General features: G+C 53.1%; 1 protein-coding gene and 1 long non-coding RNA gene across 2 annotated transcripts; both read right to left on the bottom strand.

The window, feature by feature from the left end:
* Nucleotides 1-360: 360 nt before the first annotated feature.
* Nucleotides 361-2,545, bottom strand: LOC107973737 (uncharacterized). Its single transcript, XR_001716129.3, has 3 exons — nucleotides 1,461-2,545; nucleotides 1,313-1,374; nucleotides 361-1,123 (listed from the first exon to the last, which is right to left on the bottom strand). It is a non-coding gene; the product is annotated as an uncharacterized LOC107973737 (long non-coding RNA).
* A 17,545-nt stretch (nucleotides 2,546-20,090) lies between these two features.
* Nucleotides 20,091-21,554, bottom strand: TEX44 (testis expressed 44). The gene has a single exon (XM_001144481.5). The coding sequence runs from the start codon at nucleotides 21,113-21,115 to the stop codon at nucleotides 20,228-20,230; it is 888 nt and encodes a 295-aa protein (XP_001144481.2). The 5' UTR covers nucleotides 21,116-21,554; the 3' UTR covers nucleotides 20,091-20,227.
* Nucleotides 21,555-26,918: the final 5,364 nt, after the last annotated feature.

The following is a 26,918-nucleotide window of genomic DNA, read 5'->3' as shown; positions in this document are numbered from 1 at the left end:
GGGTGGGGGCGGCGCGCTCCCGGCAGACTCGCCGCCCTAGCAGGCCGGCCCGGGCGGGGCTGCTCTCGGCCCCCGCCCCGGAGCGCGCCTCGCGGAGCAGAAAAAATCCCTGGCGGGGAGGGGGCGCTGGTCTCCGGGACTGGGAACCAGAAGCTCCCACGTTCCAGATGCCGCGCACCGCGTGCTGTCGGCCGCGAGGAGCGAGCGGCCCGGGCTGGTACCCGCGGAGCACACGCGGGGCTGCACACGGCCACCTGGTTGACTAGGGGAGGCCAGCATCTCGGGGGCGCGCACAGAGCCAGGCGCGGGCGCGGACGCGGACGCGTGTGCCGAGTTGCGTCTGGCCGCCACCGGCTCCTGCACACACATGATCACTTGCACGCACGTGCGCCCACACACGCTAGCTGCCTACAGCTCTCAGGGCAGAGGGAAGGAAACGGTTGGACAGAGGGGGCCGAAATAGATGTTCGTTAGGGCGGGTCCCTGGGGCTAGATACAGAACCTCAAGCTGGGGGCGGGGGGCCTTTGAAGAAGCTACGGTTAGGCCCGCCCCCCATTTTACAGGTGCAGGGACTGGGCCTCCCTGGCGGACGTGCCCAGGTCCCGCCCCAGGGTTAGAATTTCCCTCCGGTGAAGGACGCTGCCGGCCCAGATTCTGGTGCTGTAAACCTGGCTGGAGCCGGGGAGGCAGCACGACGGGTTTTTTCTATAGAAAAGGAAAGTGTTGGCTCAGGTTGGACCCAGTGACTCGAGGCCTTTTCCAGTTCTGACTTTTTATGAAGAAGGAACTGGGCCCAGAGGCCATAAAAGGAGTTGGTAGGAGCTGAGAGAAAACCTTGGTGCCTGTTTTGGCCTCAACCACAGGCTCTTCCTGGTTCAAATGTCCCATTGTTTATTCGTGCTGCTGCCTACCATGGGGTGTCGAGGAGCAAAGCCTGACCCCGCGGGGTCCCTGGGGTGGGGAAGGATGTCAAGCAGGACAGGGCTGCAGAGGGGGCTCCCGGCTCTGCCCAGATGGGGAGGGTGTGGGATGGGTGGCTGATGGGGGTCCCTGGAGAACAATGAAGCAGGTGCCCAGGCTTCCAGAAAGTTCAGGTTGGAGAAGGGGCAGCTGGAATTGTTGCTGGAACACAGTGGGGGAATAGGTTGTGGTGTTGGCCACGACTCAGAACATAGGATCAACGGGGGGCGGGGGGGGAGACCCCGCTAGGCGACAGGGCCAAATGAGCTAGCATTTGCTTGTGGTCCCATTGGGAACTGACCTTGGAAGCAAATGACCCAGCGCTGCCTGTCCCTAGCCTCTTGATCTTACCCAACATCTTTGGGCCTCAAATTCCTCATCTGTAAAATGGGAACAGGCACTCCTCCACAGGGCTGGTTTGGGAATTGAAAATGGGTATATGTAGGTTTCCGTCCCCCCTTCCCTTCTCCCTCCCAGTGGGGCAGGGACGAACTCCCACCTCCACTCAGCATCTCCCGCGTTTTTGCCGCTTTTCAAAGTCTCTGGTGCCTGCTCCCCCGGACTCCTTCCAAGGCCTGGTTTCTCGCGAGCAGGTTGTTGAGGGGGTGGTGGGGGGGTAGGTTCAGTAAGAGGAAGGCTGGGGGAGCGGCGCCCCCTGGTGGCCAGTTGCAGGAGAGCCTGGACGGTCCCTGGGGACAAGTCCAGGCTAACCTGGTTAGTGCCGGATGGCGTCTGGCACGTGAGAACCTCCCAGGGGCTGACCATGGGGCTCCACTCAGGGAGGCTTCCCTTCTGACTCACTTTCCCCGTTGAGTAAGCAGAGAGAATGCTGGTTCCCCACAGCAGCGTTTCCTCTGCCTTCTCATGGCCCAGCTTCTTTGGCCTCAACAAAGAAGGAACTGTTGAGGCCAAAGTTCCTGCCCAGGAGGAATGAAGGAACCTGTTATTTATACTGTGCCTTGCAGTTTCCAAAGCCCTTCGACGCACATTACTTGTCCTGAGGTGCGCTGCGGCGCTAGACGGAGAGAGGATCGTGGTTCAGAGCAGGGCTCCAGCCCCAGGGGTTGGTTGGGATTCTGCCTCCTCCAGCTGTGTAACCAGGGTGACCTTCAAAACATTGACTAACCAGTAGGACAGGCATCGGCCAATCAGAACAGACCCTGCCACAAACACTAGGTTTAGCCAAATGCCTGTGTCCTGGCCGAAGAGTCTGGAATAACCCCCACCGCACAGGGCCTCAATTTCTCCATCTGCAGTATGGGATAGTGCCGGTACTAGCTCCACCTCATAGGGCTTTAGATAAGTTCATGCGCGGAAGGGATTTGCAAACCAGGGACTGGCCCACAGATAACATCCCAGGAAGCACCAGCTTTGTTACTTGTCCTGCCTCCTCTCTGCCAGAGGTGAGTCGCAGACTTAGTGACTCAGGGTGGCTGCCACTTTTAAGGGAGACTCCCCAACTGAGTCCTCTGTGTGCACCTGAGCTCACCTCCTGCTCCCTCAGGACCTCCTTCTTGGGAGCAGCCTCACCTATCCTGAGGCATCCACAAACCCCTGTGGCTGAAAGTTTTCTCTCTGACTCTGGTCCTGATCCTCCCCATGCCTCAGACCTCCCCTCTCTGCTGTCCCCTGAAGCCCCCCTCTCCACCCCACCCCAGCCAGACACTTCCCACAGCACGTCTCTCCCAGAGCCTGCCTGCCCTCAGCCCACCTCCTAGCCTGGAAGCCCAGAGCCATCCTGCCCCAGCCTCTCTCTGCCCCAGGGCAGCTGCTTCCCCCTCTCTGAACTCCAAGGCACCTCTCAATGTCTTGCCCCCATTACACCAACCTCCCATCTGCCCGCAGCCTCTGGCCACACCCCTGTCCTTGTCCCTGGTGCACCCGCTGGATTTATCTCCCTAAAACACAGGCTGCAGTACTCCCCGTCTCAGAAGCCTTCAGTGCCCCCTCCTGGCCTTCCCAATCCAGCCCGCACTTTATTCGTCATCACAGTTACCATTTACTGAGCGCTCCCCACCTTTCTCCTGTACCAAGCGTTTTATATGTGTTATCTCATTTAATCTTCCTGCCCCCCCCAACAGCTGGCACATCTATTATTATCCCCACTTTGTAGAGGCTCAGAGAGTTAAGTATGATAACTTGCCCAAGGTCACTCAGCTAGGGGGAGGCAGAGCCAGAATTCAGCCTCACGCTACCTAACTCCCCAGTCTTGTTTGGCCATCTGAGGGGCTGCTCTCTGAGAGAGCTTTCTCCTGCCCTTTTTTTTTTTTTTTGAGACTGAGTCTTGCCCTGTCTCCCAGGCTGGAGTGCAGTGGTGCAATTTTGGCTCACTGCAAGCTCCGCCTCCTGGGTTCAATCAATTCTTCTGTTTCAGCCTCCCCAGTAGCTGGGATTACAGGTGCCTGCCACCATGCCCAGCTAATTTTTGTATTTTAGTAGAGACTGGGTTTCACCATGTTGGCCAGGCTGGTCTCCAACTCCTGACCTCAGGTGATCCACCTGCTTCGGCCTCCCAAAGTGTTGGGATTACAGGCGTGAGCCACTGCAGCTGGTGTCTCCTGCCTTTCTGGGAATTTCTACCTCCTCATTTTGCTGGCCCCTGGGGCTGGCTGCTTCAGACCACTGGCCCTCCACCCTCACACTTGCCTCCTCCTTCCCAGCCTTGTCTTAGCCTGGAATGTACCTTCTCTTACCTCCAATCAAAATCTTCTTCCATCCCAGCTGGGCTTAAGGGCTGCCTCTCTTTTAACCCCTGCCCCCTTCCTGCTGTCTGTTACGGGTTTATCGGAGGTCCTTGAGTTATTCTGCTCTCTAGAAGTGCTTCTTAAACTTTACCATTCATTAGGATTTCTTGGGGATCTTGTTAAATGACAGATTCTGATTTAGTAGGCCTGGGTGGGGCCTAGGATTCTCCATTTCCTACAAGCTCCCAGCTGGTGCAGATACTGGTCTGAGGACCACACTTTGAGAAGCAAAACCAGAAGATCAGGCCTAGCAAGGTGGGTCACGCCTGTAATCTCAGCGCTTTGGGAGGCCTAGGTGGGCAGATCACTTGAGGTCAGGAGTTCCAGACCAGCCTGGCCAACATGGTGAAGGCCTGTCTCTACTAAACATACAAAAAACTTAGCCCAGCATGGTGGCAGGCACCTGTAGCCCCAGCTACTCGGGAGGCTGAGGCAGGAGAATCACCTGAACTCGGGAGGAAGCGGTTGTAGTGAGCCGAGGTTGTGCTACTGCACTCAAGCCTGGGCAACATTCTGTGTAAAAACAAAACAAAACAAAACAAACCCAGAAGATCATAGCTAAAACAGAAGCATCAACTCATCAAATGTTCATTGAACACCTACTCAGAGCAAGGCAGTTGGGGATCCAAACAAGTCCAAGTGCTGGACTCCAGCTCCTAAACAGCAGACAGGATATTGCATAAATGCAGGTTAAAGCTAATGTTCAGCCACGTGCAGTGGTGCGTACCTGTAGTCCCAGCTACTTGGGAGGCTGAGGTGGGAGAATAATCTGAACCCAGGAGTTTGAGTCCAGCCTGGGCAACATGAGACCCAATCTCTAAAAACATCCCCAAAACAAAAAAAAACTAATGGGAAACAAAACAAAACAAAACAAAACCCAAAACCTTACACCCATTCCATAGAACACTTCCAGAAATACTTCCAGAAATGCTCATGTGCCGAACAGCAGGTATTTCATGTGATGAATTCATTTTCTGTCTGACCGCCAGTGATGGCTTGAAACAGGTAAAGATTCCAGGCTGGGCGCGGTGGCTTACACCTGTAATCCCAGCACTTTGGGAGGCCGAGGCAGGTGGATCACCTGAGGTTGAGAGTTTGAGACCAGCCTGACCAACATGGAGAAAACCCATCTCTACTAAAAATACAAAATTAGCCGGGCATGGTGGCGTATGCCTGTAATCCCAGCTACTTGGGAGGCTGAGGCAGGAGAATCGCTTGAATCAGGCGGAGGTTGCAGTGAGCTGAGGTCGTGCCATTGCACTCCAGCCTGGGCAACAAGTACGAAACTCCGTCTCAAAAAGAAAAAAAAAAAAAAGATTCCATGACTGCCCTGCTTAGAACCATCTGACGCTCCCACCTCACTGACAATAAAAGCTAGATTCTTCTAGATTCTTCCTCAAGGCCCTGCATCCTCTGGTCCTGCTTCTTTTTTTCTTTTTTTCTTTTTTTTGAGACAGTCTCACTGTGTCACCCAGGGGCATGATCTCGGACCACTCTAACTTCTGCCTTCCAGGTTCAAGTGATTCTCATGACTCAGCCTCCCAAGTAGCTGGGACTACAGGCACACGCCACCATGCCTGGCTAAATTATTTTTTGTATTTTTAGTAGAGATGAGGTTTCCCCATGTTGGCCAGGCTAGTCTCAAACTCCTGACCTCAAGTGATCTGCCATCCTTGGCTTCCCAAAGTGCTGGGATTACAAGTGTGAGGCAACCCCCCCAGCCCTCTGGTCCTACATCTCACCTCATCTCCCGTCATCAGCTTCACTTTTGTTCCCTTGAATCCAACACCTCAATTTCCTCCCCATCCAAGAGCCTTTGAACTTGCCTGGTTAATGTTCATCTTTCAACTTATCGAGGAACTGGCCTCTGATTCAGACGTGGCTCCTCAGAGAGACCCTCCTTGACCCAGAGGAAGTTTGATCTAAAGCAGGTGCCCCCAGCCACAATCAGATTCTCTGTTGTATCATTCTGTGGTATGATGTTTAACGTCATCACATTAAATTTTTGGTTGCTTTTTGCCTGCTCATCTGCAGGCCTGAGCTCCGTGAGGGCAGGGGTGTCTGCTTCATTTTGCTTTACCGTCAGCACCCAGAACAGCATCTGGTGCATAGTAGGCCTTCAATGAGGATCTGCTGAATGGATGACTGTTACAGGGCATTTGAAGAGGTGGGAGGTGCCCACAGGTGCCCTAGGTAGGAGAGACGTGGCTTCGTGGAGGCAGGTCAGCTTTCCTAGAAAGCCAGCTCTGAGAGGGAGACTGCCAGGCAGGAGGTTCATCAGGGAGTCCTGGGGTCAGCATCTCTGGGGGAAGGCACAGGAGGGGCAGAGGGAGAACTTGGAAGGCCTTGCTGACCCTAAGGGGAGCTCTGGAGCAGGGATGGTCTTGTATTACTCTTTATTATTATTTTATTATTATTATTATTATTATTATTATTATTTTTTAATTTGAGACAGTGTCTCACTCTGTCGCCCAGGCTGGAGTGCAGTGGCACAATCTCGGCTCACTACAACCTCTGCCTCCTGGGTTCAAGCAATTCTCCTGCCTCAGCCTCCCAAGTAGCTGGGATTACAGGCACACGCCACCACGCCCAGCTAATTTTTGTATTTTTAGTAGAGATGGGGTTTCACCATGTTGGCCAGGCTGGTCTCAAACTCCTGACCTCAGGTGACCCACCCGCCTCGGCCTCCCAAAGTGCTGGGATTACAGGCGTGAGCCACCGCGCCCGGTGGGTCTTGTATTATTGTCCTGAGTTGGGGCAAGAGGGCTGGATCTTTCCACCTGTCTTGTCACTCATCAGGACGCCACTGCTTGCCAGTCATTGAGTGAACCCAAGAAAGGGAGATGTGGGCTTTTGAGAAGCATTTCTTCCAGTTGAGGCCATCTCTGGAGGGATCTGACAGCGGAGGGCCATATTGTCTGAGGCCAGCAGCCCTGCAGTTCTGTGGGGCATCGGGCATCCCAGCAAGCTGCCCACCACGTGGCACTCAGACTGGAGGGCAGGATTCAGACAAGCTGGAAGAGAGCATAGGGCATGCAGGGACCCCAGCAGAGACTGGAAGGGGAGTGGACATGGCCTGACTCCAGGGTGGGGACAAACCCAGGTGGGCCAAGGCAGAAGTTCCCTCCTCTGGCTCTCTGAGGGCAGAGTGAGACAAATCATGGGCATGATGTGGACTCTAGGAGGCCACAAACATGCCCTTGACTTTTGTTCTTATATATTGTTTTAATGTTGATCAGTGTCAGATTCTCATCTGTCAGCTGGTACATTTCACCTTAGGTAGACAGCCCTGCTACATTTTCTTCAAGAGCAAGTGTTCTTCAGCTGAAAATAGGCAGGCAAACTTCCAGTGCTGGCAGGATTGAGCATTTCTGGAAGCGTTTCTGGAAGTGTTCTGTGGTCTTGGTCTTTGATGGGAAAGTACTAGGCAGCGTCCCCTAATATCTAGTGGACCTCACTGAAGACGCCCTGGACATCCAGCCTGTGTGGAGTGGGCGGGTCAGAGAAATCCCAGGAACTGGCCAGCAGATGGACCTTGAGCAAGGGAAGAGGTGCACGGTGCCCAGGAAAGAGCCTGGCTTGGTGTCCTGGACTTGCCATCCTGGCCAGCTTCATGAGCATATGACCTGTGCAGTCACGTGGGTCCCATCCTTAGTTTGATGGTCTTCTGACATTGTCTTGAAATCCTTCATAATTTTTTTTTTTTTTTTTGAGACAGAGTCTCACTTTGTCGCCCAGGCTGGAGTGCAGTAGCATGATGTTGGCTCACTGCAACCTCTGCGTCTAGGGTTAAAGCGATTCTCCTGCCTCAGCCTTCCAAGTAGCTGGTATTACAGGCATGCACCACCATGCTTGGCTAATTTTTGTATTTTTAGTAGAGACTGGATTTCACCATGTTGGCCAGGCTAGTCTCGAACTCCTGACCTCAGGTGATCCACCCACCCCGGCCTCCCAAAGTGCTGGGATTACAGGCATAAGCCACCATGCCCAGCCTCTTCATAATTTTTTTTTTCTTTTCTTTTTTTGACAGAGTCTCCTTCTGTCGCCCAAGCTGGAGTGCAGTGGCACAATCTCAACTCACTGCAACTTCTGCCACCTGGGTTCAAGCAATTCTCCCTGCCTCAGCCTCCCAAGTAGCTGGGATTACAGGCACCAGCCACCATGCCCGGCTAATTTTTGTATTTTTAGTAGAGACAGGGTTTCGACACATTGGCCAGGCTGGTCTTGAACTCCAGGACTCAAGTGATCTGCCTGCCTCGGCCTCCCAAAGTGCTGGGATTACAGATATGAGCCATTGTGCCTGGCCTCTTCATAATTTCTTAACAAAGGGTCTCAAATTTTCAATTTGCACTGGGCTCCACAAATTATGTAGCTGGGCCTGCTCAGCAGCTCTGGTTCCTGGGCCCAGGACTGTTTTCTGAGGGATTGTCTGGGAGAGACTGGGGAACCTAGGTGGGACGTGGGCTCGGGTGCATCCTTGGACAAGTCCTGTAGTCCCTGCGCATCAATGTCCTTGTGCATGAAACAGGGATCATGGTGCCTGCTCCACCCAGACAGGAGAGGACATAGATCTGAGGCTTTTCCCAACTGCAGTAGGCGCTCTGGTGGTGGAGAGAGTCTGCAGATCTGGCAGTGGAGAGTCCCTGCCCTGGAAGCCAGGCTGGAGCTGCTTTTTCAGAGATGCCAGATGCCTCTCGCACTCAGACCCCCTGGTCAGGCTGTCAGAAGGCAGTCACTCACTGTTGAGGAGAGACGCTGCTATTCACAGGGATAGGCAGATGCCTCCCTGGGCCAGACGGACAAAGCATGCCCAGGCTCCTGGGCAGTCAGTTGGTTTGGATGTCAGTGCTTGGCCTGTTGGGCTGGGGGAGGTGGTGGCTCCCTGGAGACAGATCGTGAAGGGCCTGGATGTCACCCTGTAGTGACAGAGTGCTACTGGGGGAGGAGCCTGGGAGAAGCCTGGGTTGGTGGCATCACTGGGTCTGAGACCCAGTCACAGCGCCCCACGTCTTGAGCCACTGCCACTGGCAGGCCTGGACCAGCTCTCAGGCCCAAATTTAGGTCCCTGCTTTATCTTAGCACACCTGATGGCCCTTCTGCTCCTGTAGCATCTTGTTTCTCTTACACCCCAGCTTGGAACCTCATCCTCTCTCCTCTACGGCTGATGCCGCCTGCCTCAGTTTACCCATGTATTGTCACTTTCACTCGTGCATTCACCGTCAGTCGACAGGGCTGGGGCCTGTTTCCCACACCGTCCCTCTATCGTTTTGGAACAAGTGTCCATGCATTTTATTCTAGCATTGCGGCCCAGAGGTTACGTAGCCCATCAGCTCACAGGGCTTCGGGAACAGGTGTCCAGGCGCTCGATGTCAGGGGTTCTGGGTGCTGGAGGCGCCTGGCAGCTCCCAAGGATCGGTGCTTGTCCTCAGTCCCATGAGAAGGCCATGCTGAGTGCCTACTGTGTGCTGAGGGCGGCGCTGTGGGCCGGGCTGGCGCACACAGAGGCCCCTTTCTTCAGGGAGTTTACTCAGGAGCACGTTTATAAATAGGACAAAGCCCGGCGGGCCAGGGGCCTCCCAGGCAGAAGTGGGGAGAAGGCCGGGCGTCCTTCTGGAGGGTGCCGCCCCGCCCCGCCCGGGCCCGCAGCCTCCCGGGGCTGAAAGGGCCTCTGTGTCCCGGCCCCCGCCTGCCCCGGGCCAGGAGCGCATTTCCTCAGCTGCGCCAGACCCTGGAGGCTCCGCAGCCCCTCTGGGGACAGACACAAATAGTTCGCGGCCCAGCTGCCCGGCCAGTTGCCTTGGGAACCAAACTCAATTGTCTGACGTCACTGGGCCGTCGCGTAGCAACCGGCTCAGCCTCTCCCTCCCCGCCCAGGCGTTGAGGTCACGGTCGCCATGGAGACGGCGGGGCAGGGCCTGCTGGGCCGGGGCGGGCTGGGGCTGGGCTGGGGCTGGGGCTGGGGCTGGGGCTGGGGCTGGGGCTGGGGCTGGGGGTGCTCGGCCGGTCTTGCAGGCCCCGTCGGCCACCCGCGCCCTTGGTCCCGCCTCGGAGCCTCGGCCCCAGCTCCGGCCCCGACACGGGAGCTGATTTTCCCTCGCGGAAGCGGTGCCGCCTGGCCCGCGGCAGCGCAGACGCCCTGCCTTGCCCTCAGGCTGGCCGGGCCGCCTGTGGCCGGAGAAAGCCCCATTGTGGCCTGAGTGCGCCCCGCAGCCAGTCGGGATTTCTCTCGCAGAGAGAGGCCTTTGTTCGCCTCACCCCATCTGACTGCCCCGTGCTCTGTCCCAGCCTCATTTGCTCCCCAAGCCCCAACCTGGGTTCCTGCTCTGGCAACAAGGAGCAGGTGGCAGCAAGGGGCGTTTTCGCGCCCCTCCCCCTAATCACCCAGGAAATCTCTGAGCTTGGCCACCTGCCCTGGGGGAGGAGACGCGAGGCCTGCGCACTCCACTCTGCTTCATTCCTGGTTGCCCTCCCCACTCCTGTGGCCCCTCCGCCGGCGTTTGTGCTGTGTGACATCCCTCTCCTCCACCGCTGCCTGGGGTTGGGGGCAGTCGGGGCAGTCAGGCCAGGCCAGGCCACCCCTGGGTGAAGAGGGCATTGGGTTCAGAGGGATCTGCACTGACCGCCTCCAAGTTTCTGGGCGGGCCCTGTTCTTAGGCTGTTCCCGCCGCAGCAGAATATAAAGTGCTGAAGCCAGAACCCAGACTGGGACGCAAGGCCCAGAACCTGCGCAGGGGCCACCGGCAATCGGCCACCATGCCCCTGCCCTGCTGTGCCTCGACTTACCCATCTGCTGCTGGGGTAATCCTAACCATCTCTTACTGAAGGACCGTGAGTGCCTTGTTCAAGTTCAGTGTGGTGAGCCCATTGGTGGGAGGTGTTTTTCCTCCCCAAAGACTGTATTTTGAAAAGTACTAATAAAATACAGGAGGTGAGTAGCCAAGGCAGAATTTTAGGTGAATTCTGTTTCCTCATTGTTTGACATTTAAAATTTAGAGATGCAAAGGAATATATTTGAATCCATGGGGTTGGGGGGATGAGTACAGAAAGATCTGAGTGCCTTGCTCTTTCCAAAGCACGTGTTTAAAGGAAGGTTCTGGTTGTGTGCAGGGCATTCACAGGCAAGTTTGTGTGTTGTGGGGGGCATACCCCGGGTCCCAGAACCTAGGTGTGGGCTCTGTGTGGCCTTAGGCAAACATCGGACCCCATCTGGAGTCCTGGCCTATTTTTGTGGGAAAGGCAACTTTTATCTTCTGGGGAACCTTCAGATATAGGAGGGATGGGGGTTAGGACAGTGTCCCTTGCAGTGGGGGACTTAGGGGAGCCACAAGGGACAGGCTGCTTTGGGCCCTCCTTCCCCTTTCTGGGAGCAGCCTGCTCTGACAGGATCCAGGCTGGGCCAACCAGGGTTCTTCCCCCTAGGATTGATCAGATCCAACAGGGGAAACCGAGACTTTTCCTCTCTGGTTTATCAAGGACCAGCCTGTGGGCCTGGAGTCTCCAGGAGCCACGGTCCCTGCAAGGAGCAGAAGCCTGGCGGAGAGAAAGAACCTCCATGGGAGGTGGAGAACACAAGTGATGGGGACAGGGTACTGGCAGCAGGGAGTTCCTATTCAGCATCCTCACAGCCAGTTCCTCTTAGCCCTTCCTTACCTCGCCCATTAATCCGGTTTGTGCCTAAGCTACTACATGCTGGGTTTCTGTCACTTTCAATTAAGAGGCTCCTCACCAATACACAGATCATGTGGAAAATCCCAGTAAAGGAAAACTGACATTTGTCAGATGCCCACTGTTAGATGCTGTTTTTGAAAAATATGCATTATTGCCGGGAACAGTGGCTCATGCCTGTAATCCCAACACTTTGGGAGGCTGAGACAGGTGGATCACCTGAGGTCAGGAGTTCAAGACCAGCCTGGCCAACATGGTGAAACTCCATCTCTACAAAAACACAAAAATTAGCTGGGCATGATGGCTGGTTCCTGTAATCCCAGCTACTTGGGAGGCTGAGGTGGGAGAATTGCTTGAACCTGGGAGGTGGAGGTTGCAGTGAGCCGAGATGGCACCATTGCATTCCAGCCTGGGCGACAGAGTGAGACTCTGTCTCAAAAAAAAAAAAAAAAAAAAAAAAGCATTATTGACTACAGCATCTCTGTGAGGCAAATGGAAGAACCAACAACTTTGCAGATGAGGAAACACTTTTTTGTGTTTGGAGACACTAAGGGCCACAGTGTCCACTTGTGCAGGACTCCACAGGGTGGGCCAGCCTGCTTCTAGGCACGGAGTCAGTGGGCCTTGCCTGTCCTGAGACCCCTCAGCCAGACTCTACCCATGAAGACCTTTGCTCTGTGTCTGGGTCCTTCCTGGAGGACTCTGGGCCTTCTGTGGTCTGAGTCTTGGAGCACTGTTATATTGCCGTGCTGTTCAGCTCTGGCAGTCACTCCAGTTGGAGGGTCTATGCCCCTCTGTCCTTGTGCCCTTTTTTCCGCTTTCTTTAAAAAATGTTTTAAAATTATTTTTAATTTTATTATTATTTTTATTATTATTATTTTGAGACAGGGTCTCACTCTGTGACCCAGGCTGGAGTACAGTTACGTGTTCATTGCTCACTATAGCCTCAACCTCCTGGGCTCAAGTGATCCTCCCCCTCAGCCTCTTGAGTAGCTAGGATTACAGGCATGTGCTGCCACACCTGGCTATTTTTTTTTTTTTAATTTTGTAGAGATGGTATCTCGCTATGTTGTGCAGTCTGGTCTCGAACTCCTGGGCTCAAGTGATCTTCCCACCTTGGCCTCAAAGTGCTGGGACTACAGGTTGAGCCACCGCGCCCTTGGGCCACCCTAGTATGGGCCGGTGGTGCCTTCCCTCCAGCAGAGGGCGCAGTCTGTGTCCTTAGAGACTCTGGAAGCTCAAGATCAAGTCGGTCTAGGAGATAGGGCTACCTCTTAGCCGGGGGAGGTCTTTCGTTTAAATAGTTAAATACGTACTTAAGTACTTTGTTTACCTCTACACTTTATCACATCCTCCTTGGGGGACTGTCCTATGTGTGAACTTTGTTTTGGAGACACTCTTTTCCCTGATAGAAGCTATACCTCACCCAGCCAAACCTGTAACCTAGACTACAGCGGCATAGGAATTTTAACCAATTAGCCACGGGCCCACAGACTAAACAGAAATATTTTCCTACATTCCTGCCAGCAGAGGTGTGTTGACAAGATTAAAAAAAAAAAAATTATCCTTACAAAGCAAGTACAAACACTGACAAAGATTTGGTTTCTTTACCATTCTCAAAGTTGCCTTAAATTTTTAACTTTAAAAAAAGAGAGACATTAAAAAAAAATCTTTGACATTTTTCTATGTTTTGAATCCCCACCGCAACACATCTCAGATGGGAGAAATTAGCAGCCTATGGTGATATCTTGGGTTCCCCAGAACGCAGGCCCTGAGCCAGGGTTTGGTGCACGGGATGTTTATTTGGGATCACGCCCTGTGAAGAGGAGCAGAATGAAGACAGAGCTGGAGAGGGAGAGGTCAAGCCTGTAGTGCAGGCTCAATGACAGCCCCAGCCAGCCCCATGGGAGCTCTGGAGCTGTGGTTATCCCAAGCTGTGTCAGGATGGTCAGACCTCAGACCCCTGCACAGACCAGTGTGGGGACTGGGCCACCTGGGACCTCACCACCTTGGGTGAGATGCTCTCTGCAGGAGCTGAGGCTGAAGGCTATCCAACAACAGTGCTCCCAGCGGCTGCAGGAGCAAGGCCTTCTTTGAGGGGGTCAGGACAGTCCAACCTTGGGGTGGAGGCCGGGTAGGCTGGGTGTCCCTTCTGATGTCTGCCAGGACTTGTTGGTGCCCTCCCCTTAGCCCATCCCCTGCTGGGCTCAGGCGTTAGGACACTGTGCCTGCCCTGCTGGCTCCTGGTCCAGCCTCCATGCCTATTGGCTGGTGCAGACCTCAGCTTACTTGGCCAATGTCTCCTGGCAGAACACACCAAAAAGATGGCTGTTGATCCTAGAGAAATGCTGATTGTTTTCAAACATTAACCCTAACATATAAACAAGAAGGCGCTGAGAACCAGGCTCCCTGATTTGTTGAGTGAGGAAATGCAAGGCTTTGTAGGGCTGAATTTATAGCTTTGTCATACCTCACTTCTCAACACAGAAGAGACCCTACACTCAGCCATCTTTTTATTCTATTGCTCATTCTTTATCCCCTCCTTCTGTCTCTATTAACTGCTTCTCCTCAACAGTTAATAGTGCTCCCCGCTTATTCAGTTTTCATCCATTGCATGCAGTGGACCACATGGGGCCTTTGCAGGGGAGGGAAAAGTATTCCCTACCCTCTTAGGTTCAGTAGCTGGGCCTGCAAAATAATTGGACAAATGACAGATTAACAGGAGAAAAGGGCTGGGTGTGGTGGCTCACGCCTGGAATCCCAGCATTTTGGGAGGCCAAGGCAGGCCAATCACTTGAGGTCAGGAGTTCAAGACCAGCCTTCCGGACATGGTGAAACTCCGTCTCTACTGAAAATACAAAAATTAGCCAGATATAGTGGTACATGCCTGTAATCCCAGCTACTTGGGAGGGTGAGGCAGGAGACTTGCTTGAACCTGGGAGGTGGAGGTTGCAGTGAGCCGAGATTGTGCTATTGCACTCCAGCCTGGACAACAGAGTGAGACTCTGTCTCAAAACAACAAAAACAAAAACAAACAAAAAAAGACAGGTAAAAGACATACACATTTTATTTCATGTTAAAAGTTTTGTTTTTCAAATCGGGTGGACCCCTAAACCAGAATAGGTTCAGCGTGACTCCCTAATGTTAAAAGTGTTACCTGGCATGGGGGAGGTGGTGGTGCTTCATAGAAGAGAAACCCCACAAAGCAGACTTGGTGGCTTTATACCATACTAACAAAGGATGATAAATTTGTAGAGAAGTGACAAGGCAAAGGAAAGTGGCTTCTGAACTTTTTAGGGGTAGTAAGCTGTGGGAAGGTAAACATATGGGGGACACTATGGTAGATAGGGCTATTTAGTAAGGCTTGTCTGTGTAGATGTTTCTCAGTGCCATCTCTCTCTCCAGTGATAAGGCCATTCTCCCCTTCCTGGTATGGACAAGGTGAAGGGGCTTCACAAGGAAATGTACACCCTGTTTTTCAGGCAGAAAGGGAAAGGGCAGAAAGCTCATCCTGTCTGCTTTTTCTCAATTGCCTTCAGCTCAAATCATCCTTATGCCAAAGTGGCATATTTTGGGGGTGGTCCCCTATGCCTTCAAGCCCAGGTCCCCATAATGGGCCAGGTCACCCCCACTTGCCGACTGCTCCTGTGCTTTGTTTTAGGAACTGCTTCCTCTTCTTCTCTTGCCTGTGGGATGGGACCTTTCCCCAAGCTCCTGTCTCTGGGCTTTTGCTTTCTCACTCTACAATGTCTTCCTCAGCCATCCATCCTGAGCTGGAGTGTACCCTTTCTTTCTGTATTGGACACCCCGGCCCTGAGCGTGCAGCTCTGACTGCCTCCCCAGGTATGATATAGTACTTGGATCCCTGGGGGTCCCCATGTGTTGCCGGGTGGGTTTGCCAACACAACTGTTTACCCCACAGCAAGGAGGGAAGGATCAAGAAGAGCTAGCAGGGAGGGTCCGTCCAGCAGACACTGGACTGAGTGGGTTTCAAGGCAGCACAGAGTGAGTCGGCCAGTGATGGGGCCCTGGAGACTCAAAGCAACCAATGTGGCGTGGCTGTCACAGCCCCCTGGGAGACTGGGAACTTGTCCCTGCAGAATGCAATGCAAGGCAGAGTTGTGTGGTTCCAGTGGGACTTCATAACTTTTCCCTGTTCTAGGCATGAGCTCTGTCCTTGTTGAGTAGCAGTGACTTCTAGGTGTTAATACGAGCCCCTCATAAACACTTTGATGGGAGAAAGTGTGCTAGCTTGCCACTTTTCTTTTTCTTTTGAGATGGAGTTTCACTCTTGTTGTCCAGGCTGGAGTGCAGTGGCGCGATCTTGGCTCACTGCAACTTCCGCCTCCTGGGTTCAAGTGATTCTCCTGCCTCGGCCTCCTGAGTGGCTGGGATTACAGGTTCCCACCACCACACCCAGCTAATTTTTTGTATTTTTAGTAGAGACAGGGTTTCACCATGTTGGCCAGGCTGGTCTCAAACTCCTGACCTCAGGTGATCCACCCACCTCGGCCTCCCAGAGTGCTGGGATTACAGCACCACACCTGGCTGAAACTCAATATTTCTAAAAGCAAACATGCCTGGGACAGTGGCTCATGCCTGTAACCCAGCACTTTGGGAGGCCAGGGCAGGAGGATTGCTTGAGTCCAGGAGTTTGAGACCAGCCTGGGCAACATAGTGAGAAAAAACTATACAAACAAAAACAAAATCAAACAAAACAAACAAACAAAAAAACACCAAAAGCAAACAAAAAAACAAACACATGATCCAGTCCTTTCCCACCAGCCTCCACTAACCCTTTCCTCATGTCCCACCACCTGTCAGGGACACCTCAAGTCTCCTAATTGCCCAGGCCCAAACCACCTAGGAATCATGTTTTCCTGGCCCCTCAATCCAGCTGGTCACCTGCAATGTCTCCTTTCCCTTTGCTTTGCCACCCCTCCCTGCCAGCCTGAGTTCCATAGGTCTGGGCCATCTCCTCATAGAGCAGCCCCCACCCCCATCACCCTCCTGCACGAAGGTGGCACCATCACCACACTGCCAGGCCTTTGCCCTTCTCTCTCCAACAGCAAAGACCCAGCTCAGGTAATTGCCAATGTGCAGCTGCTGCACCCACATGTTTACTCCCCTTGGAATGAAGTCATGAATGCGCTGGCACACAGCTGCGCAGGCCCATCTGCAGTAGTCATCAGGACCACATAGCACTCGACTACGTGCCACGCACTGTTCTAGGCACTTGATATATTAACTCATTTAATCCTCACAACAGTCCTATGCAAAGGTACTATTATCACTTTGTAGATGAGAAAACAGCACGGGAAGATGAAGGTGACACAGTTTGTGGGAGGGAGAGTCAGGATTCAAGACAGCTGGACCCAAAGGACACGCTTGCTACCACTCTGCTGGTGGTGGGCCCAGCATCCCTTCCCCTAGGAAGGCCCCAATTCTGGTCTGACCCTGGCCCCAGGCCTGGTGATGAGGGATTTCATTCCTGTGGCCTCAGTGATTGGTTCAGGGGAGGGCACAGGCACCAAGCCAGGCCTGGCGGCGTCCTCCCCCAACTCTCTTGCCAGAGCCAGTGGGAACAAGCTTCTCTTTTCTCGGAAGGTGACTGAGCTGCCTGAGCACGGAGGGGGCCAGCCCTGGGGAGCCGAGCCGGAACGGCAGAGCCCTGAGGACCAGGGTGAGCCCTGGCCCTGGCCTGGCCTGGCCCACACCCGGCCGTTGTGCTGGTTGACTCATCTCTTTGCTTAATCTGGTTTGAGTTAGGTTTCTGTTCCTTCTGATGGCTGGTTCACCCTTGTGGTCTCAGTGTCTAGCAGTGCCGGGCACATAGTGGATGTTTAAAAAATATTTGTTGAGGCCAGGTGCGGTAGCTCACGCCTGTAATCCCCGCATTTTGGGAGACTGAGGAGGGCGGATTACCTGAGGTCAGGAGTTCGAGACCAGTGTGGCCAACATGGTGAAACCCCAACTGTACTAAAAATATAAAAATTAGCTGGGCGTGGTGGTGTGTGCCTGTAATCCCAGCTACTCAGGAGGCTGAGACAGGTGAATCGCTTGAACCCAGGAGGGGGAGGTTGCAGTGAGACAAGATTGCGCCACTGCACTCCAGCCTGGTGACAGAGCAAGACTCCATCTAAAAAAAAAAAAAGAAAGAAAAGAAAAAAAATTTATTGAAAGCATGAGTGAGGCTGGGTGCGGTGGTTCATTCCTGTAATCCCAGTTCTTTGGGAGTCTGAGGCGGGCAGATCACCCGAGGTCTGGGGTTTGAGACCAGCCTGGCCAACATGGCAAAACCCTGTCTCTCCTAAAAATACAAAAATTAGCCAGGCATGGTGGTGCATGCCTGTAATCCCAGCTACTCGGGAGGCTGAGGCAGGAGAATCACTTGAACCCAGGAGGCGGAGGTTGCAGTGAGCAGAGATCGCGCCATTGCACTCCAGTCTGGGCGACAGAGTGAGAATCCGTCTCAAAAAAACAAAGCATGAATGAGCACATTTTGAGGTCACCCTGGCAGCTTGATCGCCCTCTGCAGTGGGCCCCAGCTGCTCGATAGCCAGCCCCCAGCACCCCCACCATGCCTGCCTTGGCTTTTGTTCTTATTGCCTCTGTCGGGGAGGCATCCTCCTTCTCTCTTTTAGGGACTGGCTTAATTGCTTCTCTGAGAATCCCCTGATTACTGGGATCTAAGTCCGCAATCTCACACCTCTGAATTAATTGCTTTCATGACGTGGGGACAGTTCCCGTTGCACCTACAGAAAGTGGCAGCTCCTGGTCTGGGCAAGGTGGCTCATGCCTGTAATTCCAGCACTTTGAGAGACCGAGGCAGGCAGATCACCTGAGGTCAAGAGTTCAAGACGGGAAACCCGTCTCTACTAAAAAATACAAAAAATTAGCCGGGTGTAGTAGTGGGCACCTGTAATCCCAGCTACTCAGGAGGCTGAGGCAGAAGAATTGCTTGAACCTGGGAGATGTAGGTTGCAGTGAGCCGAGATGGCGTCCCACTGCACTCCAGCCTGGGTAACAGAGCGAGACTCCATCCAAAAAAAGAAAAAAATTGGCAGCTCCTGGAGGGAAGCAGGTATGCACACCGGGCTCATCTTTGCATCCACCTTGGGGCCTGGTATCACCCTTCCTCATGTGAGCCTTCTGCACGGTGGGACGGGGCGGGTGACATGGGTCACTGATGCAGGCCAGGTGGGCTGTGGTGGACAGTGAGCACATACACCCTAAAGCAGGCAGTTCTGCTGCCTGGGGTCCTGGAGAAACGAGGGCCCTAGATTTTCCCAGAGAAGCAGAAATCCAGATTTTAATGCAAAGTCTTTTTTTTTTTTTTTTTTTTTTTTGAGATGGAGTCTTGCTCTTGTCACCCAGGCTGGAGTGCAGTGGTGTGATCTTGGTTCACTACAACCTCCGCCTCCCAGGTTCAAGCAATTCTCCTGCCTCAGCCTCCCGAGTAGTTGGGTTCAAGTAGGTGTACACCGCTATGTCCAGTTAATTTTTTTGTATTTTTAGTAGAGACCAGGTTTCACCATGTTGGCCAGGCTGGTCTCGAACTCCTGAGCTCGGGTGATCCACCCACTTCGGCCTCCCAAAGTGCTGGGATTACAGATATGAGCCACCCTGCCCGGCCATAAAATCTATTTTTTAAATGCTAGCGATTAGTTTACAATTTGAGAAGCACTATGTAGGTCAAACAACCCATCAGTTGGCTGGCTGCGGCCCCAGGGTTCCCATTTGGAGACTCTGCTGGGAACCAGGAAGGATGAGTGAACCATCCATGGCCAGGGCCGCACATGAAGCCATGCGGGTGAGAGCTGCTGAGGGCACTTGGCTAAGGGTGGGGCTGGAGCGGACATTCAGCTGGGGCATCACTCACCAGGTCACACCACCGGGTGCTCCACAGGGTCTAGCCAGAGGGTGGGCTGACAGCTTCCGAAGCAGATGGCTGCCCCATCGCTGCACTCAAGGCCGGGCCTTGCTAATGCTTTCCCAGATGCATTTCTTCACAGACAAGAGTAAATACCACGTAAAAAGACCTGGGTCTAAGGTGAGCAACTCATCCTAGTTTGCCTGGGGTTTTCCGGTTTTAAATATGAAAGTCCTACAACCCAGAAACCCCCTTAGTCTGAGGCAAACCAGGACAGTCGGTTTGCTTAGACTCCTGCTCCCTCTGCGCCCCCAGCTCACCGGAGGATAATGATAATGGCAGCCACCATGTGTGGGCTTATCAAGTGCCAGACACCATGCATTATGGCCTGCATCGCTTCCCTTCTGTCTTATAACAGTGTCATGGTATGGATTTATTCTCTCCTTTCTACAGCTAAGTAGGCTGAGAGTGACGTGATTCGCCCAGGGCAAGTGCTGGCGCTGGGGTTTGAACCCACATGGTGTGACTCAGCACTGTCAACTGCACTGCCTCTTCTGCCTCTCAGCTTGAGCCTGCCAGGCCAGCCTAGGCCCCAGGGAAGGCTCCTCGGGAGCTTACCTGGGTGGAGGTTCAGTAGGGATGGGTTTTTGCAGGTCTGAGACATCCCCCTGCCACACTGCCTCCAGCTCTGCCCAGGCTCTTCTCTGTCTGCACATTTGCCCCCAGCGCCTGAATGGGACAGCCTGAGAAACCCTCAGGGGACGTTGTTTCCACCGCACCCCGAGCCCTCCTGTCCTGTCACCGTGTTGCTCACTGCACCCCAAGGGAGGAGGCTGGTGCTTAGAAATAAATGCTCACTGGTGATTTATTGCATGGGCTGGGGGAACCGTCCAGAGCAAGAATGGGCAAGGGAGCAGGGCGTGAGGGTCCCAGGGATCTCTGGAGGCCACTGAACCAGCCCTTTGGGGGTCCCTGTGCAGGGCTCTAATCATAGTTGGGGTCAGCCTGGGCCTGGCGTGGGGTGAGGTGGCTGGTCAGGTAGCGTGTGGCTGAGCGGATGCCCTCCACGGTCCTCTGCTCCACTGTCTCCAGCACACGGGTGATGGTGCGCAGGGCTGAGCTCGTCCCTGACACCAGCCCGGAGGAGAAGGCCGAGCTGACGCTTCCCACCAGGCTGGGGACCGAGCGCAAGCTGGGCCCCGAGCTGTGCAGCAGGTCTGCCACGGTGCTGTGGCCGGAATCCAGGAAGCCTGTGGCTATGGCCATGCCCATGGTGGTCTCGGACCACACCAGGATGTCTGCCAGGGAGCTGATGGAGCCCTCGCCCCTGTCCAGCAGGCTGGTCATGGAGCGCATGTAGCCGTTCTCCTCACTGGCCATGTACAGGCTGGGGTCCAGGGGCCTTCTCCCCAGGGCCACCTCGTAGGGGCCAGGCGACGGGGACACACTGCCTGCTGGAGGTGGAGGGAAGAACCAAGTCTGCAGGTCTCCTAAGCTGTCCACCACATTTGCCCCCATTGCCATTGGGGACTCATCAGATGGTAAAGCTTCAGCTTCAGGGTGTGGGGCCTTTGGATGCTCAGCTTTCTCCTCAGCAGCCTTGGTGGTGCTGGCAGCCTGAGGGCCATGCTGGCCATTGGCACCTGCTGTGACGTGGTCAGCACCACTCTCGACGGGCTGAGCCTCCATGTGCTGGGTGGACTGTAGCTCAGCACTCGGGGCAGAGGGGGCTGACTCCGGCTCTCTCTCAGGAACACTCGCCATTTGTGACATCTTGTCTTTACCCAGGAGGTGACTTGGGAAAACCACTAGACTCTGACTTGTCCTTGAGTCTTGAACCTGCCTGTCCCACGCTGGATTCTGAAGGCTCATAGACGCTTGCAGGGGACTTGGGTTTTGGCTGGGAAGCAGAGGTGTGATTTTTCTGGGTGTCTTCTGGCCGTGTTCTGGAACAACTGCACCCTTGTCTTTGTCTCCAGATGTTGATATGGCCCTGGGGGTGGCCGTCTTGAAGGAGGCCTGATCTATATCCTGCCAGTCAGTGGATGCGACAGAGCTGCTCACCGCCAAGACATCTGCTGTGAGTGGGACCTGACCTTGGGGCTCTCCTGCTGGGCTGTCCTTAGACCTGCTGTCATCCACGTTGCCCAGGGGGTACCCTGGGAGTGCTATGTATGGGGCTGCTGGTGGAGCCGGCCTCCCCCGAGGGCTCTCCTGTGGTCATCTATGCCCTTTGCTGCTTGTGGCGGTTGGAGGGAGTGGCTGCAACCCAGCTGGGCTGAGTTGTCCAAGTGGTGAGGTCACAAGGGACTGTGGCCACTGGTGATGTCACAGATACCCGTAGAGCAAGGGTCTTGAGCTTCTGGAGCAGCCTTCCAAGTGGGCTAAGTCTATGGGACAGTTTGTTGCCAACTTTGCAGGTACATAGGGAAAAAATGACAAATGTTCTTGAAAGGGCTGGAGGCGTGTGTACAGGGGCAAGTACAGCCACAGGGACACAGGAGGAGTGAGAGCTGTGACTCTGACAAATGAGAAGGGATGCAGATGTTGATTTAGAACAGTGTTTATAAGGGACCCCTCCTGGCACCTCTCTGTCTACACTGGTGCCTCAAGACCCCAATTTAGGCTGGGCATGGTGGCTCACTCTTGTAATCCCAGCACTCTGGGAGGCTGAGGTGGGGGGATCACCTGAGGTCAGGAGTTCGAGACCAGCCTGGCCAACATGGTGAAACCCCGTCTCTACTAAAAATGCAAAAAGTAGCCGGGCGTGGCGGCGGGCACCTGTAATCCCAGCTACTGGGGAAGCTGAGGCAGAAGAATTGCTTGAACCCAGGGAGTGGAGGTTGCAGTGAGCCGAGATCGCACCATTGCACTCCAGCCTGGGCAAAAGCGTACTCTGTTTCAAAACAAATAAACAAACAAAACGACAACAACAACAACAAACAACAACAAAAAACCACCCCCAATTTAGTCAGTGTTCCTGCAGGGAATCAGTTTCCCAGCAGTGGTGAGTAGGTATAAGCAAAAGCCAAGGGCCTGGGCAGCTCCATTTGTGGCTGTGGGTTTAACCCTTTTGATGTAGGGCAAAAATCTCTATCTTCTCCTTGCTCATCTGGGCTAGAAGGGCAGAGAATAACAAAAGGTCTGCAGACCTCTGAGTGTTTCTTGGAGAAGGATAACCCCAGATACACCTACTTGTGCTTAGCTGGGCACGGTGGCTCATGCCTGTGATCCCAGCACTTTGGGAGGCTGAGGCGGGCAGATCATCTGAGGTCAGGAGTTTGAGACCAGCCTGACCAACATGGAGAAACCCCATCTCTACTAAAAATACAAAATTAGCTGGGCGTGGTGGCGCATGCCTGTAATCCCAGCTGCTCGGGAGGCTGAGGCAGGAGTATCGCTTGAACCCCGGAGGCGGAGGTTGTGGTGAGCCGAGATCGCACCATTGCACTCCAGCCTGGGCAACAAGGGCGAAACTCTATCTCAAAAAAAAAAAAAAAAAGCCTACATTAAGAAGATGTTTGGAGAGGAAGGCTCAGTCTGTCGTGTCTGTGCTTCTCCAGGGGTTATCAGCTAACATTTAGTGACTGCTTATGGGCAGAAAAGGGCGCATAGCATCCTTCTCATCACCCATCACCTCTGGGTAGGTACGGTTCTACTAGTATACTCAGTTTACACACAGGCATGCTGAGCCTCACAGAGAATAAGCGACTTACTCAAAGCCACACTATTAATAAGAGCTGAATCTGGGATTTGAACCCTGTCTGGCTTCAATACTAAGCTTTCCAGCACTCTCTCATACCCAGGAGGGATATTAAAAATGTTGAATGAGGGACTGGGCATGGTGGCTCATGCCTGTAATCCCAGAACTTTAAAAGTCCAAGGTGGGAGGATCGCTTGAGCCCAGGAGTTCAAGTCCAGCCTGGGCAACGTAGTATGACCCTGTCTCTACAAAAAATAAAACAAAAATTAGCTGGGCATGGTGGTGTGCACTTGTAGTCCCAGCTACTGGGGAGGCTGAGGCCCAGGAGGAGGATTGCTTGAGCTCAGGAGTTCCAGGCTGCAGTGAGCTGTGATCACATCATTGCATCCCAGCCCGGGTGACGGAGCGAGATCCTGTGCCTTAAAAAAGAAAAAAGATATATCTAATGACTGGCATGGTAATGACGCTGGCAGATGCAGACAGAGGCCTCCCATTAGAACCGGTTCCACCACACCAGCAGGTGACAGCTGCTGCCAGCGCTGGGCTGCACCATCAGCAGCATGGTCATGAGTGTATGGAAAATTCCCCTCCCTGAAACTCTTTGCCCTTGTCCTCTATCCTGCTGCCTCTCCGGGCTGGCTCCCTCCCTCCTCCACCTCTCCCAGGATCAGGCCTTCCCTTCACACTCCTTTTACTGACTCCACCCAGCCAGCCTCCACCTTAACCCTCTGAGGCTGGCGGCACTACTGACACCAGGCTCCTTGCTCACTAAGTGTTTATTTTCCCCGCAGATACCCTGCCGCCACCTCAGAGGTCACAGGGCAAACCCAGGCTTGTTGGAGTGTGAGGGGCCGATGAGTACAGCCTGTAGCTTGTAAAGGAGTCCTGGAGAGAATGGTGGCTGCCCATCCCAGATGACCTTCTTCCTTAGTGTCAGACAATTGCTAAATAGAAATTATAGGAGGCTACTGCTTCGGATGAGGCTCCTGCACCAGGCCCCAGCAGACTGGACTAAACGTCAAGGTGGGGTCACTCACACTGAGGTTCCAAATCACCGGGAGACAGAGATGATTGCCAGTTTCCCAAATGGGCCAGTTTCTTTTTTCTTTTTTTGAGATAGAGTCTTGCTCTGTTGCCTTGGTTGGAGTACAGTGGCGTGATCTCAGCTCACTGCAACCTCTGCCTCCCGGGTTCAAGCGATTCTTTTTCCTCAGCTCAGGCTGGTCTCGAACTCCTGGCCTCAGGTGATCCACCCATCTCAGCCTCCCAAAGTGCTGGGATTACAGATGTGAGCCATCTCGCCCGGTTTTTTTTTTTTTTTTTTTTTTTTTTTTTTGAGACAGCATCTTGCTCTGTGGCCTTGGCTGGAGTTCAGTGTGTGATCCCAACTCCGAGCTGAAGCAATTCTCTTACTTCAGCCTCCCAAGTAGCTGGGAATACAGGCACATTCTAGCCCACCTAGTTAATTTTGTTTTTACTTTTTGTAAAGATGGAATTTCACCATGTTGCCCAGGCTGGTCCCGAACTCCTGGGCTCAAGGAATCTGCCCACTTCAGCCTCCCAAAGTGCTGACATGACAGAAACAGGCCAGTTTCAATCTTCAAGTGGCACGATAATGAAGTTCCTTCCGTTTTAATTTTTTTTTTCTTCTGTCTTGAACTCCTGGGCTCAAGCACTCCTCCAGCCTCAGCCTCCTGAGTAGCTGGGACTATAGGTACGTGCCAACATGTCCGGCTATTTTTTAAATTCTTTGTAGAGATGGGATTTCGCCATGTTGCTCAGCTTGGTTTCTAACTCCTGGGCTGAAGCGAACCTCTCACCTCCCAAGTGCTGGGATTATAGGTGTGAGCCACTGTACCTAGCCTGGTTTTTGTTTTTAGTTTCTGCTTTTTTCCACCCTCTTCCTGTCTATAAAGCCAGCTTTCACTGCTTGATTCATTGGAACCCTTATTCTATTTTAGGAAATCAAGTGTTGCCTGATTCTAGAATCACAAAGCCAATTGAGAGCTTTAAACTAAACTTGTAATTTTGTCTTTTGACACTTAGTGTCAGGACCCTGATTTTATTCAGGGCCTCTGTGTCTTAGCTAAAAGAACACATTTCCCAGCCTCCTTTGCAGGTAGGTAAGAACATGTGACCATGTTCTGGCCATTGAGAAGTAAGCAGAAAGTATTGAGTCGAACTTCAGAAAGGATCCTTCAAAGAGTTTAACATCTTTTTGCTCTTCCCCCTATCAGGAATGTGAAGGCTGGAGCAACAGCAACCCTCTTGGTCCAGCAAGAGGACTGGTCTAGCAACCCTCTAGGTAATCTTGAGGGTGGAAGGCACACAGTAAGAGGGTGGACCAAGCAAGGATGGAAGGACCCTGGGTCCCATGATTGGAGCTGTCCGGCAGCCACCAGACCAGACTATCGCCAACCTCTCAAATTCCTTTATGTGAGGGAAAATAACACTATATGTGCCCAAATGATTATTTTTGGTTTTCTATTACATGCAGCTAAACGTAATCCTAATCCAGTTCTAACAGTTATGAGATCCCTGTCAAGTAGTTGGTCCGTGTTTGCTTGAATATCTTCCAGTCCTAAACAATCAAGAGTAGCATATGGCACTGAGTGTCAGTAGGCCTGACGCTGGGCAGGGGTTATTTCCCCATTTTTCAGATGAGGAAACTGAGGCTTAGAGAAGCCAAGCACATAGCAAGGTCAGTGGCATCTGCCTGACTCCAAAGCCCCACACCCCACACAGCTCCCTGCTTTTAGTTAGAAAGTTCTCCCCGCTCCCTATCTTTACCCAGGAAATAAAAACCTATATATTTAAGGTATATGACTTAATTTTTTTTTTTTTTTTTGAGATGGAATCTCACTCTGTCACCCAGGCTGGAGTGCAGTGGCACGATCTCAGCTCACTGCAACCTCCGGCCCCCGGGTTCAAGCGATTCTCCTGCCTCAGCCTTCCAAGTAGCCGGGATTACAGGCGCCTGTCACCGAGCCTGGCTAATTTTTGTATTTTTAGTAGAGACGGGGTTTCACCATCTTGGCCAGGCTGGTCTTGAACTCCTGACCTGTGATCCACCTGCCTCTGCCTCCCAAAGTGCTAGGATTACAGACGTGAGCCACTGTGCCCGGCTGACTTAATGTTTTGTTGTACATTAGACTGTGAAATAATCACTACAATCAAGCTAATTAACATATCCCTCACCTCGTATAGTTTCCATCTCCCTCCCTCCCTCCTTCCCCCACCCTCCTTCCTTCCTCCCTCCCTCTTTCTTTTCTTTTTTCTTTCCCTTCCCTTCCCTTCCTTTCCCTTCCTTTCCCTTCCCTCCTTTTCCCTCCTCTTCTCTTCTCTTTTCTTTTCTTTCCCTTTCTTTCCTCTTCCCCCTTCTCTCTTTTTTCTTGTTTTCTTTCAACAGGGTCTCACTATGTTGCCCAGGCTGGAGTACAGTGGTACAATCATAGCTCACTGCAGCCTTGACCTCCTGGGCTCAAGGGATCCTCCCACCTCAGCCTCTGAATAGTTGGGACTACAGGTGTGTGCACCATGGCTGGCTAATTTTTAAATATTTTGTAGAGATGGAGTCTCACTATGTTGCCCAGGATGGTCTTGAACTTCTGGGCTCAAGCAATCTGCCTGCCTTGGCCTCCCAAAATGCTGGGATTACAAGCATGAGCCACCGCACCTGGCCATTTTCTTTCTTTCTTACTTTGTGTGTGTGTGTTGAGAATAGAAAGTTTCTGATGTCCCCTCATGTGGCCCACTAAAACCATCATGCACCTTATAGGCACCAAGGACAAACTCTGTATTTGGAATTCAGCTTTTGATTCTACATGTTGCACTTTATGTTGACCCTTGTTACATTTCATATGCTTGGGCCGGGCATGGTGGCTCACGCCTGTAATCCTAGCACTTTGGGAGGCCGAGGCAGGTGGATCACCTGAGATCAGGAGTTTGAGACCAGCCTGACCAACGTGGATA

The sequence above is a fragment of the Pan troglodytes genome, chromosome 13 (genome assembly GCF_028858775.2).
Source record: "Pan troglodytes isolate AG18354 chromosome 13, NHGRI_mPanTro3-v2.0_pri, whole genome shotgun sequence".
Classification (NCBI taxonomy): Eukaryota; Metazoa; Chordata; class Mammalia; order Primates; family Hominidae; genus Pan; species Pan troglodytes.
Note: the sequence above shows the minus strand (reverse complement) of the source record. Positions and strands in the feature narration are given on the sequence as shown.